We start from the raw sequence: 25,626 nt of genomic DNA, 5'->3' as shown, positions 1-25,626 counted from the left end.
CTTGTGGTGTGTTTTGTGGCGTTTGGAAGGTTTTTGAAGTTTAAAAATAAAATGTATATGTTTCAGAACTGTTTAGCCGTATTTACATTGAACCTTATGGGGAAATTTGCCTCGTGGTGCGACCAAATTCGGAGGACAGAACGGATTAACCGTATTTACATTGAACCTTATGGGAAACTTTACCTCGACTTGAGACCAACTTGAGTTGCAACCAGAGTCACAGAACGGATTAAGTTCGTAACTAGAGGTACCACTGTACTACACTAATGCCCAGATTCATTGAGAGTCAGGTGGCAGACAAGTTTAATAAATTATTATTAATAATAAAAAGGTAGCTGAAGAAATTGGACTGGAGCAAAGTAATTCCAGTCAAAGTCTTGGAAAAAATTAGAGTGAAAAGTCCAGGAAATGATGAAGGGAAGAGAGGCATCCTAGAGTTACCTGCTGTCCTTGATCCCTAAAGCCAGTCCTCTCTGATTTCTCCTCTGATAGTTGATCATAAGGACAGGTGGGAAGAAGAGACATTTCAAACAAAAGAGAATCTGACAAAAGTAGAGATTGCTCTGAAGTGTATACCAGGTTAAACAGAACAACCTTCTTTGGTATTATCAGAATTTTTCTGTCTTTACACAGATGCTGAAATATTTTTTTTCCTGCAGAGTAAGCACATTTTGGGAAAAGTGGCAATAGCACTGTTGTGTCTATGCTCTCATAGGAAAATGCTGACCTCTGGTGGTTACCAACTGTCTTTATACTATATGATTCCCAAGTTCTAGTTTTCTCCATGCTGAGCCTTCTGAGTGCAGGAAGGTTTTCTTGTTTTTAACGTAGGGGAGTTTCTAAAAGCATTCTGTCTCCTCTGTTCACAACAGAATAACCCAAGAGTTGTTCTGTGCGTTTTTTCCCTGACAGATTGGCCCTTATATCCATTGGCTGGCCTTTATATACATGGGACTTTGTATACATTACCTATATATACAGGCATACCTCATTTTATTGCGCTTTGCTTTATTGAGCTTCACAGATATTGCGTGATTTTTTTAATAAATTGAAGGTTTGCAGCAACCCTGTGTCAAGCAAGTCTATCAGATATTGATTAGCATTTTTTAGCAATAAAGTATTTTTTAATTAAGGTATGTACATTTTTTTAGACATAATGCTATTGCACACTTAACAGACTACAGTATAGTGTAAACACAACTTTTATATGCACTAGGAAACCAAAAAATTTGTCAGACTCGCTTTATTGCGATATTCGCTTTATTGCAGTGGTCTGGAACCGAACCCACATCTCCGAGGTATGCCTATATATAAAGCTAAAGTTTTATTTTAATTTGTATTGATGTATAAGCTAAAGTAGTATGACTCACATAATATAAACCATAGTTTATGGTTTAACAGAGCGCAGTGGTTGGATTCACACAATACTAAACAAGCATTATGTGCCATTATTATCCACCAGAAAAGAGGCATTATACGACTGTGATCTTTTCCTCACAGATAGGCTTGCTGCTAAAAAGACTTACATAGCCACCTATATTTTTTGAGGACAGATAAGTTGCTTCATTCACATTAGGGGAAAAAAATTCTCCCTACAGATTTCAATGTAGCTTCATATTATAATTATGTATATTACAGTGCTTTCTAACAGTAGGAATTGTATCTATGGGCACAATTGGCTTTGTGATAAGCTGGTGGAATGAAGAAGTAAAAAAAAATGCTGATAGTTAAAAAATAAGGATGAGAAGGAGATAGTCTTTGGTATGTATACAGAGCAAAAAGAGTTGGAAAGAATATAGTCAGAGAGAGCTAGGAATAGTTAAGATTTAAAGAAGCAGACAAAATGCAGAGTTAACTTGCTGGAAATTAAAAAATACTTTGGAAATGGATGAACAGAGCTAAACAAAAAACTTTCTGAAGAGTGAAGGGAACTAAAAATAAAAGTGATGGAATGATGATCTGGGGTGAAACTGAAGTGAAGGAATGCCAAAAGAAATATTTTAGAGATTTATAAGGGACTGATAGTAGTATGACAAAGAATAAGAAATTAATGCTATAAATGTTAGTGCCCAAGAAAATATTGATTAAAAGGAAGTCATAAATGCTATGAAAATGTTGGAAAAAGTTAAGGATGCAGGCACTGATGATGTACCTAGAAAAATGTTAAAATAGGGTTATAGTTTGCTTGTCTACTTGTTTAAAGTGTGTGAAGAAGACAACTGTGTCTGACAACTGGAAGAATGCTGTTATTGTTTTTCTGTACAAAGAGAAAGGTAGCAAGAGTGAATGCAAGAACTACAGGAAATGAGTTCCTTAAGTGTGCCTGAGAAGCAAGGCATTTTGCAGAATTCTCATTGAAAAGGTATGAGAGGTGATAACGAGCAAAACTGGAAAATGCAGTGCAGCTTTATCCCAGGTGGGGGGAGGGGCAGTGAGCAGATCAGTTTTTTGTTCTTTGGCAGTACTTGAGAAATGTATATATGAAAAAGCAAGTTTATCGGACACTTGTTGATTTAAAGAAAGTGGATTATAAATAAATAGATTTGAATTACGGAATGTTTTTCATGAATATGGAGCTGAAGGTTTGCTGCTGAATGCAATAAAAGAGGTGTATATACTGGGAATAAGACACAGATGAGAATAAATGGAATGCTTAGGAAACAATATAATACTGAGCAGGGGCAAAAACAAGGATGCATGATATCCCCTTGGCTCTTTAATGTATTTAACATGATGTTCAATGAAGGCTTATGATTACATTAGCAGCATGGGGGAAGTGCCCAAGTGATTTGCACTGAGTGATGCAACAAGGAATGTGGTTTTGAAAAATTAATGTATCAAAGGGCTGAGGTGATTGTGTCCAACAGGGAAAATGCAGGGAACAATTACAAGTTATACCTAAATGGTGAAAAATTAAATCAAATATGCAATTTTGTGTTCCTTGCCAGAATGTTTACTAAAGATGGAAAAATGGAGGGAGAATTTTCAAGATATGCACTATTCAGAACCACTGTGGTGGTATCCCATATTGTGCTAAGCCTCAACACCTCACATTATGTTTTAGCAGGATGTGAGAATCTAATCAACATTTGACTTTATTGTTGGTTAAAAGAATACACATTTGTTCTGGTGCTGTAACCAGATCTATAAAGACAATATACAACAATACTTGCCCATATATAAATGTTTGCCTTCTATGACATAAATATTTATATTTGTGTAATGTATGCCAAGTCAGTGCAAAAAGACGCTGAAAGAAGAAAAAGAAGTTCATTTGTATCTTTTCTTCAAGGGGCATCACAGAGGGCAGACAAAGGCTTTTTAGGGATGCAAGTTGCAGTTTAAATAACACATACTGAACAACTTCATTCCCCTGATTTTTCACCATTCATTAAAAAAAGAGAAAGAATTCTTACTTGTATCACTGGCACCACTAGGTTCAGAAGAACAGAACAGCACATCAATAAGATCAGATGCTGGACCAGACCGATAGTGATTAAGTGTATTTAAAGCCCTTCCAAAGAGAATAAAATAAAAACAACTGAATCTTAAAGACAATTCCTTCAGAACTTAGGAAATAACATCAAGCAATAATATCCCAGATAATTACAACTGTTGTGTGATCATCCTGAAATGAATATCATAGTCTCAGAACCATACTGAAACTTCCCAGGAATTTAGTAATTAGAATTTAGTAATTAGAAGTTAAATTAGCTTCTCTTCCACTAACTGCTTCATTCAGGGGAAAAAAAATGAACTTCCAGCCACATGCCAACTTAACCCAACAGGAACATGCCATCTGAAGCCTATTTGTTTCTGCGCTTTCACAAAGAAAAGACCCAGATTACCAACATGTTATCACCATATGCATTATAAAGTACCCTGTATGACAAAAATGCAGCTGCCCATAAACTACTGAACAAAATTGTATTATAAAAATGTGGAAATAATCATGCATCTATAAGGCTATCAGCCAGAATCTCAGTACAATGAAAGCAAATGGAGAAGGATTTCCCTGCTTATACCTCTTATAACTGCTCTCCTTACTTGCTCTCAGCACTCGGGTTATGATCAGCTGTAAATACTTGACAAGTTACTATAGCTTTTTAAATAAAGAAATCTTTATTCTCTATTTAAGACACAAAACGTCCATAATCATCCTTTGTTAGCAGTTTACCTTTTGAGTCTGTTGTATGTAACATCATTGGCAAGTTTCAACAGACGGTACAAATTCTCCTCATCTAAACTTACAAGGTTACTCTGAGGCTCATCAACTGCAATAGTAATTGAATTGGAGGCCATCCGGGTGACAATTCCTGTGCAGATCTGATTATTTTGTCCAGCCGCTTCATAAAGTCCCACTATGTCACCTGCAGAAGATAAATCATGACAAAGAACAAAATTTAGACTGCAAAGCAACAAACAAATCTTATCCCAGGCCAGATTGTCTACCTAGCCTGATTCTATGCACTCTAATTTCAGCTCCCCAATATTGAAACCATCATAGGTCACCTGAGTCCTAACTAGAGAGGAATAAGAATAGCCTGCACACAAAGCATGTAGCCTACCACTGAGCTATGGTCCCAATAATTTAGCAGAGCACTTTCTCATTAACAACTTTAGGGACCTCATGAAATTCACTCATCTCATTCTAAATAGCAAATGGCCTGTTTCTCACAGGATTCCCCATCTCCTCTGTATTCATACACACTCAGCAAGAATCAGATTAGTCGATTACAAAAACATCTCCTTAAACTAGGGTAGGAAAAAAAAGATAAAAGTTGATACTGAGCTTAGAATTCAATATCTTGAGATTTCATTTCAACAATTTCATCACACACTGGTTAACTGCTGCATAAATTATGGACTAGGTAGAAGGACACCTATTACAATACAACCAAAAGGGACCCAGTATTTTCAAGTATTTATTTTATGCAGCTCTCATAATTCCTTTTTAATATGAGTGCAGGAAAAAAAATATTTTAAAATGTCTTTTAAAGGCAGTATGTGTGCAAACAGTTTTAAGTGTGAAACACCTGTTTTGGATTCAAAACCCATCCAAAATGATCTAAACACCCTGTCTTGTATACAAAACACCTGTTTCACACTTGAAGCAACTATTCTGAACTTGAAGCAGGCATTTCTAATTTGAAATGGTTCAAATTCAAATTTTGCACAATCCTGGGAAGTAGTTACTTTACGGTTATAACCATGTTGATATATCTAAATATGCTTAATATGGAAATTTGCTTCCTAGCTAACCTGGCACCAATAACTCAATATCATATCTTAGTAATGATCACTTTATCAATGGAATGTAAGGGGGAATGGCCAGCCACCAGAGAAGATGGTGTTGAGCCCATTGCTCTCCTCTTGACCCAGCTTATTTCAGATTTCTAATTAAAGCAGATTTCAGCTTTCTGACTTAGCTGAACTCCTGTTTTAGAAGATCAAAGAAAGGAAAAATGTCGAGAAAAGGCACCTCACATAAAGGCAAAGAAATTACAGCCTATCTGAAGGAATTACAAATACATGAATCTCATCACTCCTCCAGCAATGAAGAGGAAAAAAATCAACAATAAAGACATTTAGAGGTGAAGCAGCTAAGATAAATCATTGTGGTAAACAACACACTGATTCTCATTCAATCAAGTATTGAACAGACAACTCAGGCAAGACCTAAAACTGGAATGGGAGAAGACCATAATACTGATAAGAGAGAACTTAGCAGGTATAATAAATTAATAAGCAGTTTAAGGAAATGTCAAAGCAAATGTCAAACAACTAGCCAAGCACATGATTCTAGCATACAGAATGCATCTGTAGATAGAAACAGTTCCAAAAGATATTTCAGATATCAAGATAAATTTGGCAGATTTGCAAGATCAAAGAAATAATCTAAGGATCAGAGGTTTAGAGAAACTGCTGAGAATGTTGATAAAATTGATTGATCACTTGGTGACAAAACGTAATTGTTTCCTCATCTAAAATCTATGGATAGGAATATTGAATATGCAAATAGAGTGTTTACTCCTAGGTTCACAAAGATACAAAGACTGAGAGACATTGTAATACATTTCTCATGCATGCATAAGAGACAAACCTATTTAAAAGAAATGTGAGCTAGAAGAAAGAAATTGAGGAGGAGATAAAGTGATGTTATTTCAGGATATCAGCCAAGCTACAGAAAAGGAAACAGTTCAACCCCCTCTCCAAGCAACTAAACAAGGAATAAGTGAAGGATTTCTTTCAAATTAATTATTTAAATTATTCAAATTATTTTCCTTCCTTGATACTTGAATATAATTTCTACTCTTCAAGAAATAAACAGAGTTTTGGATGACCTTAAGAAAAATCACCTGCATTATTAGCACAAAAGATGATTTGGGAACTTCTGAAGGACATCTGTAGTTGCAAGAAGATAGAATGAAAAAGACGGCAAAAACAGTTAGGACTATGAACTCTATGAATTAGAGCCTTATTATTTAATATCACCTTAGGAGAAAGGGGGGGGAAAACAGGCTAAATGCTAATAAATGAGTATGATTAGCTAGGAGGGAGGAGTAGAGCACAGCATCACCTCCTTGGCCTGTAGAGGGGCTCTTACTGAGCTTTTGTAATTTTTTTTCTATAAATACAAGTAGTCCCCATTTTAAGAACAAGTTCCGTCCCAAGGTCTGTCCTTAAGTCGAATTTGTATGTAAGCCAGAACGGTATTATTGTATAATATTTTGTAAGTAGTATTGTGTAATTAACTCAAATCATTGTGCATTTAACTTGAATTTTGCTACATAGGCTCCATTCTTAACTACGGGTCGTCTGTAAACTGGGCTTTCTTAACCCAGGGATTACCTGTAGCTTCATATAGTATATGGTTTGAAGAGGGGTGGAAGGGTTGGAATGGGAGATTTAGACAAGCAAGGGATATAGGGACAGGGAAGGAGGGAGGAAGGACATATGGAGGGAAAAAATAGGTAAAAAGGCTCTTATTCAATGCAATTGTTTCAGAGGGTTTTCAGCTTGAAAATAATCTAAATTACAGGTAATCCTTGCTTATTTGTATAGCAACCATTCAAAGTTACGATAGCACTAAAAAAAGTGACTTACAACTGGTGCCTGAAGTTATGACCATTGCAGCGCCCCCATGGTCACGTGATCACGATCTGGCCACTTGGCAACCAGCCTGCATTTACAATGACTGCAGTGTCCCAGGGTCACTTGATCGCCATTTGTGACCTTCCCAGCCAGCTTCCAGCAAGCAAAATCAATGGGGAACTGCATGATTAACTTAACATGATTTGCTTAATGACTACATGATTCACTTCATGACCATGGTGATTCGCTTAACCACCACCGCAAAAAAGGTTGTAAAATCAGGCCTGGTCATGTGATGATTTGCTTAATGACCACATTACTTAGCAACCTAAATTCTGGTCCCAACTGTGGTTTTTAAGCATGGACTACCTGTATATGAAAAGTAAGTTAATATTAGCAAGAAAAGACGATCCTTGTGAGTGATCAAGAAACAGTTTCTTTGAATGTGGAAGTTTAGGAGATATAATCAAAAGGATTTGAATTAGTAAATATTTTAGATGTTTAAATCCATCTATATAGTATAGTAATGCTACATGAAACATATATAAAGGAAGGCATAAAGGGAAACTATTTTGTAAAAAAAATTTGCTGGGAGAACAAATAAATCAAGAGATATGGCACGTCAAATAAAACTAATTTGAATTTTATAGTAAAGAATACAAAAGGATAGAGATGGGAGGTTTATTTTTATAAAAGGGAAACTGGACAATTAAATTGCTTCAATATATTCTCCCTAACCCAGGACAAATAGATTTCCTTCAGAAAGTAATTCAATGTTTAAACAGATTTGGCATAGAGAACTTGATTATTAGGAATAAATTTAAACATCACTGCAGGCACAATTTGGAGGAAATGGATACACAAAAATTTAAAGGACAAAATTTATTGTATAAAAGTCTTCAGAAAATTATGCAGGCTCAGAGATTAATTAATACACTAGGAACTATGAATCTCCAATCAAATGGATTTATATATTACCGAAACAGACATTGATCTTACTCAAGAATCGATTACTTACTGGTCTCTAAATTTTAAGTCAGAATCAACAAGCTGAAATGGGGCAATTTTGGGGTCAAACCATGTATCAGTGATCCTAAAGTTAAAATTGGATAATAACATACCTTATACTTATTTTTGGCATTTCTATCCTGTATTAACCCTTAATCAAGTAGCAAAACAAAATTTATCTCAGGTATTGAAACATTTTTAAAGAAAGTTATGCAAAACAAACATCTATTACAAAAATTTTTATTTAATTTTATTCCATATTTATTTGGGGGCAACTCAAGGCAGCATTCATATCTATTGCTCTTGCCTCCTATTTTCCCCACAACAACCCTGTGAGGTAGGTTAGGCTGAGAGAAATTAACTGGCCCAAAGTCACCCAGCCATCTTTCATATCTAAGGAAGAACTAGTTTAATATATAATATCAAAGAGTTTATATGTTAGAAACAGAATGGTGAACCATCATTTGACAGGATCTAGAAGGACTATACCCCTTCATGGATCACTGCCTTGTCGTGGTGAAGGGGCTTGCGTAACTCAGTGAAGCCATGAGCTATACCGTGCAGGGCCACCCAAGACGGACAGGTCATGGCAGAGAGTTCTGACAAAATGTGGTCCACTGGAGAAGAAAATGGCAACCCACTCCAGTATCCTTGCCAAGAAAACCCCATGGACAATGTTAAAAGGCTAAAAGATATGACGCCGGAAGATGAGCCCCTCAGGTCGGAAGGTGTCCAATATGCTACTGGGGAAGAGCGGAGGGCAATTCCAAGTAGCTCCAGAAAGAGTGAAGCGGCTGGGCCAAAGCCGAAAGGACGTTCAGCTGTGGATGTATCTGGAAGCGAAAAGAAGGTCCGATGCTGTAAAGAACAATATTGTATAGGTACCTGGAATGTAAGATCTATGAACCAAGGCAAGCTGGATGTGGTCAAACATGAGATGACAAGATTGAACGTCGACATCTTGGGAATCAGCGAACTGAAATGGACGGGAATGGGTGAATTTAATTTGGGTGACCATTATATCTACTACTGTGGGCAAGAAACCCTTAGAAGAAATGGAGTTGCACTCATAGTGAATAAGAGAGTGGGAAAGGCAGTAATGGGGTACAACCTCAAAAACGACAGAATGATCTCAGTGCGTATTCAAGGCAAACCATTCAATATCACAGTCATCCAAGTCTATGCCCCAACCACTGATGCTGAAGAAGCTGAAGTTGACCGCTTCTATGAAGACCTACAACACCTTCTAGAACTAGCACCAAAAAGATGTCCTTTTCATCATAGGGGATTGGAATGCTAAAGTAGGAAGTCAAGGAGTAATCAGAATAATAGGCAAGTTTGGCCTTGGAGTACAAAATGAAGCAGGGCAAAGGCTAATAGAGTTCTGTCAAGAGAACAAGCTAGTCATAGCAAACACTCTTTTCCAACAACATAAGAGACGACTCTACACATGGACATCACCAGACGGTCAATACCGAAACCAGATTGATTATATACTTTGCAGCCAAAGATGGAGAAGCTCTATACAGACAGCAAAAACAAGACCAGGAGCTGACTGTGGCTCAGATCACGAGCTTCTTACTGCAAAATTTAGGCTTAAATTGAAGAATGTAGGGAAAACCACTAGACCACTCAGGTATGACTTAGATCATATTCCTTGTGAGTACACAGTGAAGGTGATGAATAGATTTAGAGGATTAGATTTGGTAGACAGAGTGCCTGAAGAACTATGGACGGAGGTCCGTAACACTGTACAGGAGGCAGCAACTAAAACCATCCCAAAGAAAAAGAAATGCAAGAAAGCAAAATGGCTGTCTGATGAGGCATTACAAATAGCTATGGAAAGAAGGAATGCGAAAAGCAAGGGTGAAAGGGAAAGATATAAGCAACTGAATGCAGATTTCCAGAGAATAGCAAGGAGAGATAAGAAGGCCTTCTTAAATGAACAATGCAAAGAAATCGAGGAAAACAATAGAATGGGGAAGACTAGAGATCTCTACAAGAAAATTGGAGATATGAAAGGAACGTTTAGTGCAAAGATGGGCATGATAAAGGACAAAAAAGGCAGGGACTTAACAGAAGCAGAAGAGATTAAGAAGAGGTAGCAAGAATACACAGAAGAACTATACAAGAAAGATCTTAATGTCCCTGATGTCCACGCTGGTGTGATCACTGACCTTGAGCCAGACATCCTAGAGAGTAAAGTCAAATGGGCCTTAGGAAGCATTGCTAAGAACAAAGCTAGTGGAGATGACAGTATTCCAGCTGAGTTATTTAAAATACTAAAAGATGATGGTGTTAAAGTGCTGCACTCAATATGCCAGCAAGTTTGGAAAACGCAACAGTGGCCACAGGATTGGAAAAGGTCAGTTTATGTTCCAATTCCAAAGAAGGGCAATACCAAAGAATGCTCAAACTATCGCACAATTGGACTCATTTCACATGCTAGCAAGGTTATGCTCAAAATCCTACAAGCTAGGCTTCAGCAATACATGAACCGAGAACTACCAGATGTACAAGCTGGGTTTCGAAGAGGCAGAGGAACTAGAGATCAAATCGCCAACATTCGCTGGATCATGGAGAAAGCACGAGAGTTCCAGAAAAATATCTACTTCTGCTTCATTGACTATGCAAAGGCCTTTGATTGTGTGGATCACAACAAACTGTGGCAAATTCTTAAAAAGATGGGAGTACCAGACCACCTTACCTGTCTCCTGAGAAATCTGTATGTGGGCCAGGAAGCAACAGTTAGAACCGGTCATGGAACAACCGATTGGTTCAAAATAGGGAAAGGTGTACGACAAGGCTGTATACTGTCACCCTGCTTATTTAACCTATATGCAGAGTACATCATGAGAAATGCCAGGCTGGAACAATCACAAGCCGGAATTAAGATTGCAGGGAGAATCATCAACAATCTCAGATATGCAGACGATACCACCCTAATGGCAGAAAGTGAAGAAGAACTAAAGAGCCTCTTGATGAGGGTGAAAGAGGAGAGTGCGAAAGCTGGCTTGAAACTCAACATTAAAAAAACTAAGATCATGGCATCTGGACCCATCAGTTCCTGGCAAATAGAAGGGGTAGAAATGGAAGCATAACAGACTTCATTTATTTGGGCTCCAAGATCACCGCAGACGGAGACTGCAGCCATGAAATTAAAAGACGCTTGCTCCTTGGGAGGAAAGCTATGGCAAACCTAGATAGCATATTAAAAAGCAGAGACGTCATCTTGCCGACAAAGATCCGCATAGTCAAAGCTATGGTTTTTCCAGTAGTAATGTATGGCTGTGAGAGCTGGACCATAAAGAAGGCTGAGCGCCGAAGAATTGATGCCTTTGAACTATAGTGCTGGAGAAGACTCTTGAGAGTCCCCTGGACTGCTAGGAGGTCAAACCAGTCAATCTTAAAGGAAATCAACCCTGATTGCTCATTGGAAGGATCGATAATGAAGGTCAAGCTCAGATACTTTGGTCACCTAATGCAAAGAGAGATCTCTTTGGAGAAGACCCTGATGCTGGGAAAGATTGAAGGCAAAAGGAGAAGAGGACGGCAGAGGATGAGATGGTTAGATAGCATCACTGAAACAATGAGCATGAAACTGAGCAAACTCAGGAAGGCAGTGAAGGACAGGAAGGCCTGGCGCAATATGGTTCATGGGGTCACGAAGAGTCGGACACGACTTAACGACTAAACAACAACAACAACAGAAGGACTATACAGTATTTGTTTTATAAAGGATACTAAGTCATCTGTCAACTCACAGGATATGTGGAAATTATAACAATTTGTAAGGAAACTAGAACATTTTGATGCTAAACTGGTACAGTGCCAATCAAAATGCAATCATTTTTGATTAAAATAAGATTTAAAAATGAATGAAATGAACAGAAAAATAGGCATGTATGTCACTACTTGGGCATACTCTGAATTTGCCTGACCATCCTTCCGCTATCTTCATAATGGTCTAATGTACTCAAAAATAACATAGCAGATAAGATTTTTAAAAGCTCTCATGCAGACTGTAGTCTGTACGGATGAGACTGAAAGTGGGTCAGGTCCGATGGATTCATAAATTATGCATCCAATGAGAATCCAGGCTTTCATAAGAAAAAAAAACCCTGGTTGTTTATTGAAATCAGCTATATATAAAACAATAATAATTTATTACACATCTGTACATCACAAGACACAAAGCAGGCAAAACTGTCAGTCATACCAAGTGATACTGCTATGCATCCCAGGAAAATCCAAGAAAGTTAATTAGGACACCTTATATTCCTTCTTCAGTGGGGCAAAAAAGTATTTAGTCAGCCACCAATTGTGCAAGTTCTCCCACTTAAAAAGATGAGAGAGGCCTGTAATTTTCATCATAGGTATACCTCAACTATGAGAGACAAAATGAGAAAAAAAATCCAGAAAATCACATTGTCTGATTTTTAAAGAATTTATTTGCAAATCATGGTGGAAAATAAGTATTTGGTCACCTACAAACAAGCAAGATGTCTGGCTCTCACAGACCTGTAACTACTTCTTTAAGAGGCTCCTCTGTCCTCCACTCGTTACCTGTAGTAATGGCACCTGTTTGACCTTGTTATCAGTATAAAAGACATCTGTCCACAACCTCAAACAGTCACACTCCAAACTCCATTATGGCCAAGACCAAAGAGCTGTCGAAGGACACCAGAAACAAAATTGTAGACCTGCACCAGGCTGGGAAGACTGAATCTGCAATAGGCAAGCAGCTTGGTGTGAAGAAATCAACTGTGGGAGCAATAATTAGAAAATGGAAGACATACAAGACCACTGATAATCTCCCTCGATCTGCGGCCCCACGCAAGATGTTACCCTGTGGGGTCAAAATGATCCCAAGAATGGTGAGCAAAAATCCCAGAACCACATGGGGGGACCTAGTGAATGCCCTGCAGAGAGCTGGGACCAAAGTAACAAAGGCTACCATCAGTAACACACTACGCCGCCAGGGACTCAAATCCTGCAGTGCCAGACGTGTCCCCCTGCTTAAGCCAGTACATGTCCGGGCCCGTCTGAAGTTTGCTAGAGAGCATTTGGATGATCCAGAAGAGGACTGGGAGAATGTCATATGGTCAGATGAAACCAAAGTAGAATGTTTTGGTCTAAACTCAACTCATCGTGTTTGGAGGAGAGAGAATGCTGAGTTGTATCCAAAGAACACCATACCTACTGTGAAGCATGGGGGTGGAAACATCATGCTTTGGGGCTATTGTTCTGCAAAGGGACCAGGATGACTGATCCGTGTAAAGGAAAGAATGAATGGGGCCATGTATCGTGAGATTTTGAGTGAACACCTCCTTCCATCAGCAAGGGCATTGAAGATGAAACGTGGCTGGGTCTTTCAGCATGACAATGATCCCAAACACACCGCCCAGGCAACGAGGGAGGGGCTTCGTAAGAAGCATTTCAAGGTCCTGGAGTGGCCTAGCCAGTCTCTAGATCTCAACCCCATGGAAAACCTTTGGAGGGAATTGAAAGTCCGTGTTGCCCAGCGACAGCCCCAAAACATCACTGCTCTAGAGGAGATCTGCATGGAGGAATGGGCCAAAATACCAGCAACAGTGTGTGAAAACCTTGTGAAGACTTACAGAAAACGTTTGACCTCTGTCATTGCCAACAAAGGATATATAACAAAGTATTGAGATGAACTTTTGATATTGACCAAATACTTATTTTCCACCATGATTTGCAAATAAATTCTTTAAAAATCAGACAATGTGATTTTCTGGATTTTTTCCCCCATTTTGTCTCTCATAGTTGAAGTATACCTATGATGAAAATTACAGGCCTCTCTCATCTTTTTAAGTGGGAGAACTTGCACAATTGGTGGCTGACTAAATACTTTTTTGCCCCACTGTAGTTCTTTCCAAAGTTCTTGGTTTTAAATCCCACTGAGACCTAACATTCTAGCGCAGAGCTCAGAAGAGCTCCATCCACATGCTCCAGAACACATTTGGCCATTGGGACCCCTTTATCCACTGTCAAAACTCAAATACACTACAGAACGTTTTGGATACCAAAGCTTAATACAAGATGCAATCCCCCATTTTTTTTATTCAAAAAAGTAAAAGCAGAAGGAGAACCCAGGCCAGCATGGAAATACACACTTTAGGGGGGAGCTCAGAATCAGTTACTTTAGGCTCTCTGACTAGCAACATCCAGAAATAAGAATGGTTTCCAGAAAGCCCTGGAATGATGCTAAAACCCATGCTTGGCAGACATCATAAGTATTTTGAGACACTCATATACACATTATATCTCTATGTAAATATAAGAAATGTAAGAAATTTTACATTCTTATATCCTATTCCTATTTAGTTACAAAAAACCAATATAAAACTGTATTGATTGTGTTCACCAGTGAGAATACATTCTGTTCTAGAAAGTAATTGAATTGTCAATGAAACTGATTAACTCAATTGTTTAAATACAGGCTGTCAGGCATCTTTCACCATAACAATTTAAATGTAAGTTGTCATGATTCAATGAATCTATTCTCCTTTAAGCCATAAGAAATGCCATGTACAAATTCACACAGCAACATTTTCCTTTAACTCTCCACATGCATCTGATTTACTCATAAGAAGAAAAATGCAATTCTGCACTACTGAACCCAATGTTGGAGGTTCACCTCCTAGCAATTCGGAATCTAACAGACTATGTCTTTAGCTCATGTTGACTTCTGGGTCACATCTCAGAAAACTGGCCCCTCAGAAACTGTGTAGACCCCTGGAGTTCTTTTCAAAGCTCATCTTGGTCTAATTCTGCACACATCTATTTCTAAATAGCATTTTTAAAAAGACAAAAATTCTCCTCTCTGATTACCACTATGATACACGGTAGTCATCAATGCTGAAGCATTCATTCAAGTATACAATTCATCATTAGTCCAGCTGTCTGTGGCAAGGAAAAACAGTGTCAGGAGGATCTTAAATCTCCCTTTTAAGCAAAAAGAGGTAGAACAGTACAAAATACCCTTGGGATTCAAAACAGATCCAGACTGAAAGATATGCCTAGAACCCATTGTTTCACAGGACTGGCCAATAGGCAGCTCAAGAATGCTTCTCTCTCTCTCTCTCTGTGTCACCATTAATGCAGCACTGTGCACATACTAAATGGCATTCTCAGTGACTGCAACATCATGGGAAGATGTTTAATAAAGCTCGTGGAAAATGGCACTTGCAAGACTACGGTCATTTGATTCCTAAACTGCAATAAACCTTATAGCATTTGATTTTGGCTTCTGAACCCAGCCACTGTGGTTTGTAAATCATGATTTATGGCTTAAAATTTTATTAAAAGTATATTTGAACTAGGCAATTAATACAAACCATGCCTTAACATGATGTGCGCCCAGCCAAGCAGGAAGGAAGATAAAGGCTCTTCTTTTAAAACAGGCCAGAGAAATAGTATAACTCAAATATTTACTCAGAAGTAAATCTTAATGAATAAGCCTTTCTCTTAGGTGGGTAGATACAGGACCGTGGCCAAAATTACTTTACAAATATGTGGAAACCAGATTCTCTCAGACATGAACCTGTGCTAATACTGTGCATTGCTTAATTATGATATAGTGACTTAATAACATGAACAGCTCCCCATAAAAGTGAAAGACCTGGGTTAGAAGGTATGGCCCATAGCAAATTTATTTTCTCAGATAATACACAGTACACAGTACAGTAAGCTAAATAAAAAGTCTTGGTTACAACAGACTGTTAGCTACTGTATTTGGGCAATTTGCTTTGAAATACCTAGATAATACTTTTTAGATAATATTTACTTACTATCTTTAATTTACTTTAATACTTTAATTTAGAGCCAGATCTAAATTAAAGAGACCTCTGGGGCTCTTCCTCAATATGATTTGCTGTTTTAAAAAACCTTTTTTGGAAGATTTTAGGGATTGTTTTTAAAAAACAAATATAAGAATGTTACAAATAAAATGGAAAGTATTGGAAAGAATTCATTAAATGGTGCCTGATTTTCTACAAATCTGGTAATGTATTAAGAATATTTGAAAACTACATAACAAGGTAGCACACAACAGCATTTAATTTCCAGTACATTAAATAGTTACTACTACTACTGTGGTTTCAACAAACAACTGAGTTACACTAAACAACTAATAAAACAAAATTTCACTTAAAGAGGAACCAAAGAGGAACATGTATCATTAAAAAAAATTAAAGAGAAAATAAGCTTTTAAAACATTTGTAAAAGACACAATAAATGGGCTTTTAAGGAGAAAATTCAATACTGTACAGAAGGGGTCATCACCAAGGCACTTGCCTCCCCCCGCCTCGGTATTTTGTTACTAGGAATGGAAAGTGACAGCTCCCACCCCACAATTCTGCATAAAATGTAAAGATTATGGAGTTAATCTGGCACCAGAGGTAGTGGTTGTTGTTCATCTATCATCATTGATGAAGACCTCGACACCATTTTTTTTTTCTGGTATCATGTTAAGACAAGATATGGTACGTCCGAAGATGACTGATCAGGCCAATTCGAGCACAGAATCTTCTCGTATATGTTGGACAGACATGTATAAGCGCTGCAGTTGTTGCACTAGTGGCTCTGGTCTTATGCAACTTGCACTTGTATTGTGCTTCAGCAGCACACTTTGCTTTGTAAGCTTGACAGCCCTTGTGGATGGGGTCACACCAGGTAGGATGGTTTTGTGCCAGCATTTCCCAGGTGGTTGTGTCTGCATTAAGCGACTTCAGGGAGGCCTTTAGCGTGTCTTTGTAATGTTCCTTCTGCCCTCCATGTGAGCGTCTTGCAGCAGAGCGTTCCCCAAAAAGGAGCTGCTTCAGTATGTGCTTGTCCAGCATACAGATGTCATGACCTGCCCATCGGGTCTGTGCTCTCATTAGCAGTATGCAGACTGATGGTAGACATGCTCTGGATAAAACTTCACAGTCAGGTACTTTGTTTTGCCATCTGATGCCTAATATCCTGCGAAGACAATCATGTGGAAGTGATTGAGATGTCTTGCATGCCGTCGATATACAGTCCACATATCACAGGCATACATGACTCTGTAGACCTTCAGTTTTGTTACTGAGCTGATTCCTCAACGTTTGCATACAGTGGAGCGCAGTCTACCGAAAGCAGAGCTTGTCTTGCAGTTAACTTCTGTATCAATAGTCACTGCCTGGGAAAGGGTACTTTTAACAAATAAATCTTCCCTTTTCATAATGAGTAACTTTTAAGTCTCTTTTAAATTCCAATTTTCCTCCTGCTTTTTGCGAATTAATCAAATTCAAATTAAAGCTCTATTTCTTCTTTTAAAAATATAGTCACAAAAATAAGGATAAGCCCCAAGAGAATTATTTATCTGTTGCAAAGGAAGGTCTCCCTTACATTAAAAAATAATTATGATCCACAGTGTTTAGAAATGAGGTTTGGGCGGCTCTAGTGTCCATAAAAGGCTGCACGGCAACTTCGAAAAAAGATGGGTCCCCTGCCTCCCGGCCACTTGACTAGAAAGCTGTATGCTGAAGCTGCCATCTCCACAATTAGCATTCGATGAACAGCCATCCAGAGATCGTCTGGGTCCATTTCCTCACTTCCTCCTTAATCAGGAGCAAGATGGGTGGCCAGCACTTGCTGCCAGCCACCAATCCAGCTGTGGTGCCATCTCCCCTCTCGTGGAGACATGACCAAGCTCCCATTGTCCCCACTGGAGGTCCTGGTCTTTTCGATGTTGATTGTAGATCCAAAGTTGTCACAATCCATGAAGAATTTATCCATACTGACTTGCATCTCTGGCTCTAAGCAGAATATCCAACAAGCACTTATTCTGCTCCCTAGTAGAAAAAATCCAGCTTCCTCTGCTTTATCCCAGAGGTAGCCCTGACCTCAACCATTGTGATTCCATTATGCATTTGAAATGCAAGAAAAGAATCTGGATTTCTCACAGTACTTCCTGCCACTACAATTAAGAGAGAGAGTATGCAAAAAAAGGAAAGAGAATAATCTGGAATACAAATTGCTGATATTCAAATTAAAAAGCATTTTCAAAACATGATGAAAATAACCTTTGAATTCAATGGCAAGGTGGAATTGGGGAGGAGAAAATAAAGAATGGGTTACATTATTTCAGTTTCTCTTCAGACCATCTCAACTCCAGGGGACTACATGGACACGTTGCTTTCATGGCAGTGATTTGCTATTGCCTTCTTCCAGGTTACTTCTTCAGTTAGTCTTCAGCTTAGGGATTTCTTCCATGGAAATACTAACCAGGATAGGCCCTTGGCTGTTCTGAGATCAGCCAGAGTTGCCTAAATGCTCCCACTTGGAATTAATGAGTTATAGCAAAATAAAGAGAATGGTCTCAAAAATTTTTTGCAGCTGAGTTTGAAATGGCCGCTGAGAAATCTAGAGCTCCATAGGATTCCATATGTAGTATTTGCAAATAGATTTTAAACAGATTGCTCCTGGCAAGATTCCCTCCTAAGAAGTAAAGTGGATATGGGATGAGCAGAAGCATATATATTCAGGGATAACCCCACTGTGTTCTTTCATGAGCTTTTGGCTGAGGCACACATCTCAATTGGTCTCACAGAAGAGCATCTAACTTTGGAGAGAGCAATACTACCAGACTAATGGCAGGGGGGTGGTATTTCAAATTAAATCAAATCAAAAACTTTGTTATAGCCATTGACTACATTGAGAGTATCCCCAAGATACTCTGTCATCCTACTTAAGAGAGCCATCATGACAAAAGGCAACAATCAAGTTCAACTTGAAACAGTCAAGTTTGTCAGCTTAGGGTAGGCCAGGTCAGGAAGCAAATCTGGCAAGTCTACTGGGAGTCTATTGTTGCAGGGTAAAATAACAGAATCCTGAAAGCCAGCCAGAGTTCCTCTTCTTCCTTTCTTCTACCATACAGAATTTAGATGCCGCCCAGAGTCATTTTTTGTGAGATGGGCGGTATCTAAATTTGAAATATAAATAAATAAATATAAAAATATAGAATCAAGGCACAGTTATTTTGAATCTCTTTCTCATGCCCCCTCTTTTCCCAGAACTGAGTTTTCATTTACTTCCCTTTTATAATAGTAATAATTTATTCAATTTCTTTGCCACCTGACTCTCAACAACTCTGGGAGGTTCACAACAATAAAAAATTACAATAAAATCAATAAAAGATAAAAGATGGCAAGTGCAATGAAGCAAGGGGTCTCACTCTCCCTCATCAAAAGCCTGGGTGAAGAACCAGGTCTTCATGGCTCCTCTAATCAACAGCAGAGTGGGGGCCATCCAGATCTTGGGGGGAATGATCTCTTAACAGTTCTGCCAATGGTTCTTGCTTTCCTTTGTCTATTTTATCTTTGTATTCCTCTACAGTTTAGAGCTTGTCGAGATGAAGCACAATTTCTCACTGATTAAATAAAAATTAGTCTTATTATACTTCATGTCTTACCAAGCTATTCAAGGGTATATCATATCTAATTGTTGTTTATGGTCTCTTGTAAACTATCAACTTTACAAGACTGCCTCCGTTTTATAAGTCGAGTCAGAAAAGGAACAAAGCTGTGATTTTCAAGAAGACTCCATCCTCATTTTAGTTTATCTGTTTCTAACCAACCATCTTGTAACAATAGGTCTGCTTTGGTTTTCACACACTGCACCTTTCATAGGATCAAGCCTAATTAGGCATCTTCTGTAGCATCTTCTGTCAAATTCCCATCAACCTTAATTAAATCCTAACCACCAAAACTATCAGCTAAACTATGCCTAGTATTTGTTGACCTAGTATTTATTTATTAAACAGATGTATATGGCCACCCAACTCACACACGGTGACTCTGGGTGGCTTACAGAATTAAAACCCAAATACAAAAAACCAATACACTCCCCTCCCCCCCAGCAGGAACAAACACATTCAAATTAACCATTTGACTGGCTCTGTATCAGCCTGGGGTCCCCAGGCCCGCTGACAAAATGTCTTCAGGGCCTTTCGGAAAAGTATCAAGGTGGGGGCCTAGTATGAAGCAGAGCACCCCAAATTTTAATTTTGATTATGTGAATGTAGCTATTTTCAGGAAAAAGATATATCGCTCATTCTTCTAAATTATCAAAACTGAGTTGAATACTAGAACTCCTTATCTCTGTCCTTCAGACTTATTATGTTTGTGATAATAGAAGTAGACTGTTTTTCTTGTGTGATTATACTTTTAAAAGATTGCAAAATTTGTGCTGCTAATAAATCCAAATCTGACAAAAAGAAGTCTAGTTTTCTCATTGCTTGATGTTACAGCTATAATTCTAAGACTCTGAAATCATTAAAGGTTCAGAAAGAACCTATGACATCATGAAGGTCTATCTTCAATTTCTAAAGCTAGGCCTACCCTTTTAAAATGCTTTCTTTCAAAATTAACACTGTTTACTTACCAGGCCCAAAACTATTAGAGGGTAATTCTGTCTCTAAACCACGTTTTTGAGGCTGTAAAGTTACAAGCAGATGGCCATATAACCCAGTTTTTTGACATGCTAGTTCAAGTTTCAATAAGCAAACTCCTCTACGTTGCAGCTCTTTCAGGGAGATGCCTTCTTGCCATGCCCTGGAAAAGATCATACAAAGAGAAAGGCCACATAATTGTTGATAACTAGATGATGCCACCTGAGAAGTTAAATTGTACTCTGACCCTTTTTGCCTCCATCCAGAGAGAATATTGGTGGACTACAAAAAACATCTCTCATATACACAATAATATTTATTTATTTAAAAGATTTGTATGGCTGCCCATCTTAAACAACTCTCAGCAGCTTACAACATATTAAACAAGTCTTCTCAAACCTTCAGATGTATTGAACTAGAACACTCATAATTTCCATTTGAAGGATATCAAGTTAGAGAAAACAGTATTAAAAAACCTGAGGCTTTTTTTTTGACACAGTAACAAGGTTCACAGATTGTGCTAAGTAATAACATTTAATCCAGCCATAAATTTAAAAATTTCCCCTTTCTGTCAAATTATAAGATATAATTTGGTAATACGTGGAGGTCTCTAGGGATCCCATCCAAGGCTTCTGTGGACCACATACGGCTGCAGTGCCTTGCACTATGCGCCTCTACTGCCCAGCTAAGCAGCCTGTGAAAAGATGATTGAGTTGCCACTTTGCCACCTCTTCCCTACTTCTATCCTTGTTTTCCAGCTCAATACTTCACACAAGGAACAAATTACATAATATTTGTTCATATCTGCAAATGAACAACAGATCAAGACAAGGTAACAAGTTTAAAGAACAGACAATTTTTAGTCCTGAACAGTTTTTAGAGTATATGCATACATTTAATTTGGCTATAATAAAACATCTGGTTATTGCATTTCTCCAGAAATCAGTTGCTAGATACCCCTGCATTCATATACCTCATGTCAGGCCCAGCCCAAGAACAATGATGAAATGGTCCAGTCAAGTACAGTTCCTTTGTTTGCTTACACCTCAACGACAGAATCTTGCCAAACTAAATCTGTATGACTGCAACTATTGGATATACCCTGGGAGATTCTAGGGAGTGGCTATCCTAAATCTCTTACCCTTCCCACGCTCCCCCCGTGGACTGTGTTGTCTTTTGTCTCCTTCCCCCTGCTAGAAAGCACCCCCTCCTTCCTGATAGTCTTGATCTCCCACATCACTCTCCTCCTCATTCCCTCACACCTCACTGCTCGACAATGCAATGGCAAAGCTCAAAGTCACCCCCTCCACCTTATGTTGTTTATCTGTTTGTAGCTAATATTTCATTTAGTTATATATTGAACTTATACTCCACCACAATCTACTGACTCTTGTTAACATATTGTGTAAACCCAAACAGTAGTTTGTTTGTAGCTAAACAGGTCATAGCTTTTTGCAATGTGTGAATCAAGTCAGTATATTGGTACAGCTGGAAAAATACTCCATTACCAACTATAAGCACTGAGATATTATTGTGTTGGTGGGTAGAAGAAATCTTAAACATATCTCAGCTATTTGCTTTCTAAAAGTTCACTTCAGGGGCTATGCTAAGCAACAAACATAGTATATTGTCTTACTTAATTATTGCAATTCCTTAAACATTATCTGGGTCAATTTAAACAGGATTTTGTCCAGGATGTGGTTCTGAGATTGCTTTGATCACTCTGGTGGATGTTTTATGTTGGAAAGTAGATGGGGGGAGTACAACCCTTCTAGTTTTTCTGGACCTCTCAGTAGCTTTCAACACCACTAACCATGATATCCTTCTGGGCTATCTGGTAGGCTTTGCTGTGGCCCTGATCCTTCCTCTAGGTATGTATCCAGAAAATAGTATTGGGAGACTACTGTTTGACACATAAATTGTTGACCTATAATGACCCACAGAGTTCTATCTTGTCCCTATGCTGTTAAACACATACATGAAATTGCTGGGAGAAGTCCTTCAGAACTTTGGAGTGGGATGCCATTAGTATGCTGATGACACCTGCTATACTGCTCCCTAGCACTGCTGCTTCAAGGCAGAAATCAGTGACCTTGAACATTGCTTAATCTCAGTAATGTGTTGGATGAAAATCAGAAAAAGTTGAACTCAGAGATTGAGGTGAAGCCTGTTTTGGATGGAACTGTATTCCCCACAATATAGCAGGTTTGTGACTTGAAAACGCTCCTTTAACTTCAGCTGTCACCAGATTTGGAGATGATAATTCTGGTGAGGAGCATGTTTGAATAACAACAGCTAGTGTACTAACTGCATCTCTTCCACCAGTTGAACTTGGTGATGATTATCTACACGTTGATTACAGCCCATCTTGACTACTCCAACACATAGGGCAACTCTTGAAAAGTATCCAGAAACTCCATCTCCAGTGGCTAGGCTGTTAACAAGTACATAAAATACAAGAAGTACATGATGCCTGTACTGAGAGATTTGCACTGGCTACCAATTGCCTGCTCGGTACAGCAAAAGGTTCCAGTGTTAACCTTTAAAGCCCTAAGTGAAATACAGCCTAATAATCTTATTATGAACCAGTCCATTACTTAAATCAGCAGGTTGGTCCTTTTTGAAGGTACCCACTTCCAGAAGCTACACTATCTGGTCTGCAGGAGAGGATTTTCTGTTATACCTCAGCTACAGAATCCATTCCTTTAGGAGATGTGTTTGGCTTCCCCCATTTGGGAAATGGCAAGTCATATCTTTGTTGCTAAGCTTTTCATTGTCAATTATTTTTATGGCATTTTATTGATACAGATTTTAAATACTGATTTTAATTGATACTGCTTTTACAGTAATGCTTTATACTTTGTAGTTTTTTTTTAAATTCTACAGTATGCTGCCTTGTTTACACAAAAAGAAAGGCAAGGTATAAACTAAACAACAAAAAGAACAAAGATACTGTGTTTCTCTTCACTCTTCGCCTTAGAGCCTGGGGAAAAAAACAGAAACTATCAACCAATAATTTGCTTCTGATTACTATTTGGAAAGTAAGTCTAGACCCTTCCCAGATGGACAGCACTGAACATATAGTTCTTTAGATGTACACTGTAGCTTTATTATTATGTTGCTTCCCTTCCTATTCAGGAAAGTGTTTTTTTTTTTAATTCAGCATCTAAAGTTTGCTTACTTAAATAACAGTTCAATAAATACTTGACATTCAGATTTGAGGAAGAAAACTAGCATACTACCACAAATAACTAATAAATCAATATTTTGAATCTAAACCATCAAGCTCAACTCTAAAACTTTAGTGGTGCCTATTCTTATTTATATGTGTGTGCGTATGTATATACAAGTAGTCCTTGCTTAATGACCCTAATTGGGACCAGCAACTCTGCCACTAAGTGAAGCATCATTAAGTAAAATATCACATGACTGCCCCACTTAGTGATGGCAGTTCCAGCAGTCCCAGTTGTGGTCATTAAGTGAATCACCTGTAGTTGTTAGGGTGAGACATCACAAGACCACAACTTGTGACCTCCTGCAGGCTTCTCCATTGACTTTGCTTGTTGGAAGCCAGCTGGGAAGGGTGCAAATGGCGATCACATGACTATGGGAAGCTGCAATCATTGTAAATGGGAGGACTGGCCATAAGTCACTTTTTTCAGCATTGTCATAACTTTGAACAGTTGCTAAATAAATGATCATTAAGCAAGGGCTACCTGTATATGCAATGTTATTTAAAACAAATAGCCATAATGTAAGGAAAAAATAACCTTGTTCCAAAATTGAGAATTTGAAAAATCTGAAATTGAGAGGAAAGAAGTAGGAACATTTGGAAAAATTGCTTTATTCTCTGGGCCTTCAGAAAAAGGAACATGTCCAATCAAAAGAAAGTGCCACTGCATTCAATGGATTACAGTAGGTACAGGACTTTAGCCTCTTAAGTCTCTTAGCCAATATGTTATTCTAACTGCCTGCAGCTGTTATGATTATGATTTAGGGAACACATTAATCAGCAACTTCAAAGTAGCCCAAATAATATTTTAAGTCCTTCAAGTATCTGGATTTTATAATGTGTTAATGAGTATTTTCAAATTATTAGTTTGAATAATTTGAGTATTCATGAGTGCTTTCAACTCTGCTACCTAGAGCTAGAAAGATACTGTCTGGGTTCCCACATCATAAACATCTGTGCTATGATTGTTTGGTTTTGGATCAGCATGCTTTGTAAATCCAGTCATTATGGCTGGCAATCTAGTTTATGGTTTAGCATGACATGTAAACAGTGTCACTATTTTTGCTTTATCATTCTGGTCAACTGACCAGCAATACCCTATAAATAGTTATTCTGAAGAAAATACTACATAGGTTTATAGAATTTAGCCCTCACATAGGTAGCTATGTTTAGTATCATTGCAGGAATATAAAAAAAAAATAGTCCTTTGTTTCTAAGCAGACACAATTCTGCAAACGGCAGATTTGCTTCATGATATCTTCAGTTATAAGGCAGGTGACATAAGTACTCAAACAGTGTTTAATTGAATATAGCCCTAGCAAAGGTACAGGCAACCTGCTGCCCTTCAGATGTTTTAGATTACAGCATCCATCAACTCTACCTAATGGCCAATGGTCAGGGGCGACAGAAAGACACCTCAGTTTACCTACTCTTGCCCTAATAAATGTCTTTAAGCCAGCTTGTAAACCAGTACTGCTGGCTAGCGGCAGTTTACAGTTAGGAAACAGATATGTTGAATAAGCATGTTTACGAACGTCAAAATACATAACTTGAATTAAATCACTTCTTAAATAAGTACGCTCATATTTTTGCTATGAGGGCCAAGGAATCCTGAGGAACCAGTTGCCCCTAGCCAAGAGTGATACCTTGCTTCCGAAATCTCGGCCTCTCTTTCCTCCCTTAACAACTCCACTTGCCGGGACACAAACTCCTCCACCAACGCCGCCATCGCTGCCGGCTTCAGCGGATACCCCGAGAACTCCGGTTCCGGAGAAAGTAAGCAATGACGTGCCGACAACGGCCTCTTAAAACCGGGCTTTCGTTGCCCTACGGTCCCTGTAAATCGCGA

General features: G+C 38.4%; 1 protein-coding gene across 2 annotated transcripts in view; it reads right to left on the bottom strand.

Moving 5' to 3' along the window:
* Nucleotides 1-25,599, bottom strand: part of IGHMBP2 (immunoglobulin mu DNA binding protein 2) — a 90,480-nt gene extending 64,881 nt beyond the window's left edge. For both annotated transcript variants that reach the window (XM_088146132.1, XM_088146133.1), the window contains exons 1-4: nucleotides 25,424-25,599; nucleotides 20,539-20,708; nucleotides 4,178-4,370; nucleotides 3,417-3,514 (exon numbers count right to left, since the gene is read on the bottom strand). In XM_088146132.1, the coding sequence (XP_088002258.1) occupies nucleotides 3,417-3,514; nucleotides 4,178-4,370; nucleotides 20,539-20,708; nucleotides 25,424-25,506 (544 nt within the window). In that variant the 5' untranslated portion in view covers nucleotides 25,507-25,599. The remainder of the gene's footprint in view (nucleotides 1-3,416; nucleotides 3,515-4,177; nucleotides 4,371-20,538; nucleotides 20,709-25,423) is intronic.
* Between the last annotated feature and the right edge of the window lie 27 nt (nucleotides 25,600-25,626).

Source organism: Python bivittatus, unplaced genomic scaffold (assembly GCF_059951505.1).
Source record: "Python bivittatus isolate LINGU-HERP-01145 unplaced genomic scaffold, Pbiv_v1 ctg000480_np1212, whole genome shotgun sequence".
NCBI lineage: Eukaryota > Metazoa > Chordata > Lepidosauria > Squamata > Pythonidae > Python > Python bivittatus.
The sequence above is the reverse complement of the archived record's forward strand: the minus strand, read 5'-3'. Positions and strand labels throughout refer to the sequence as shown.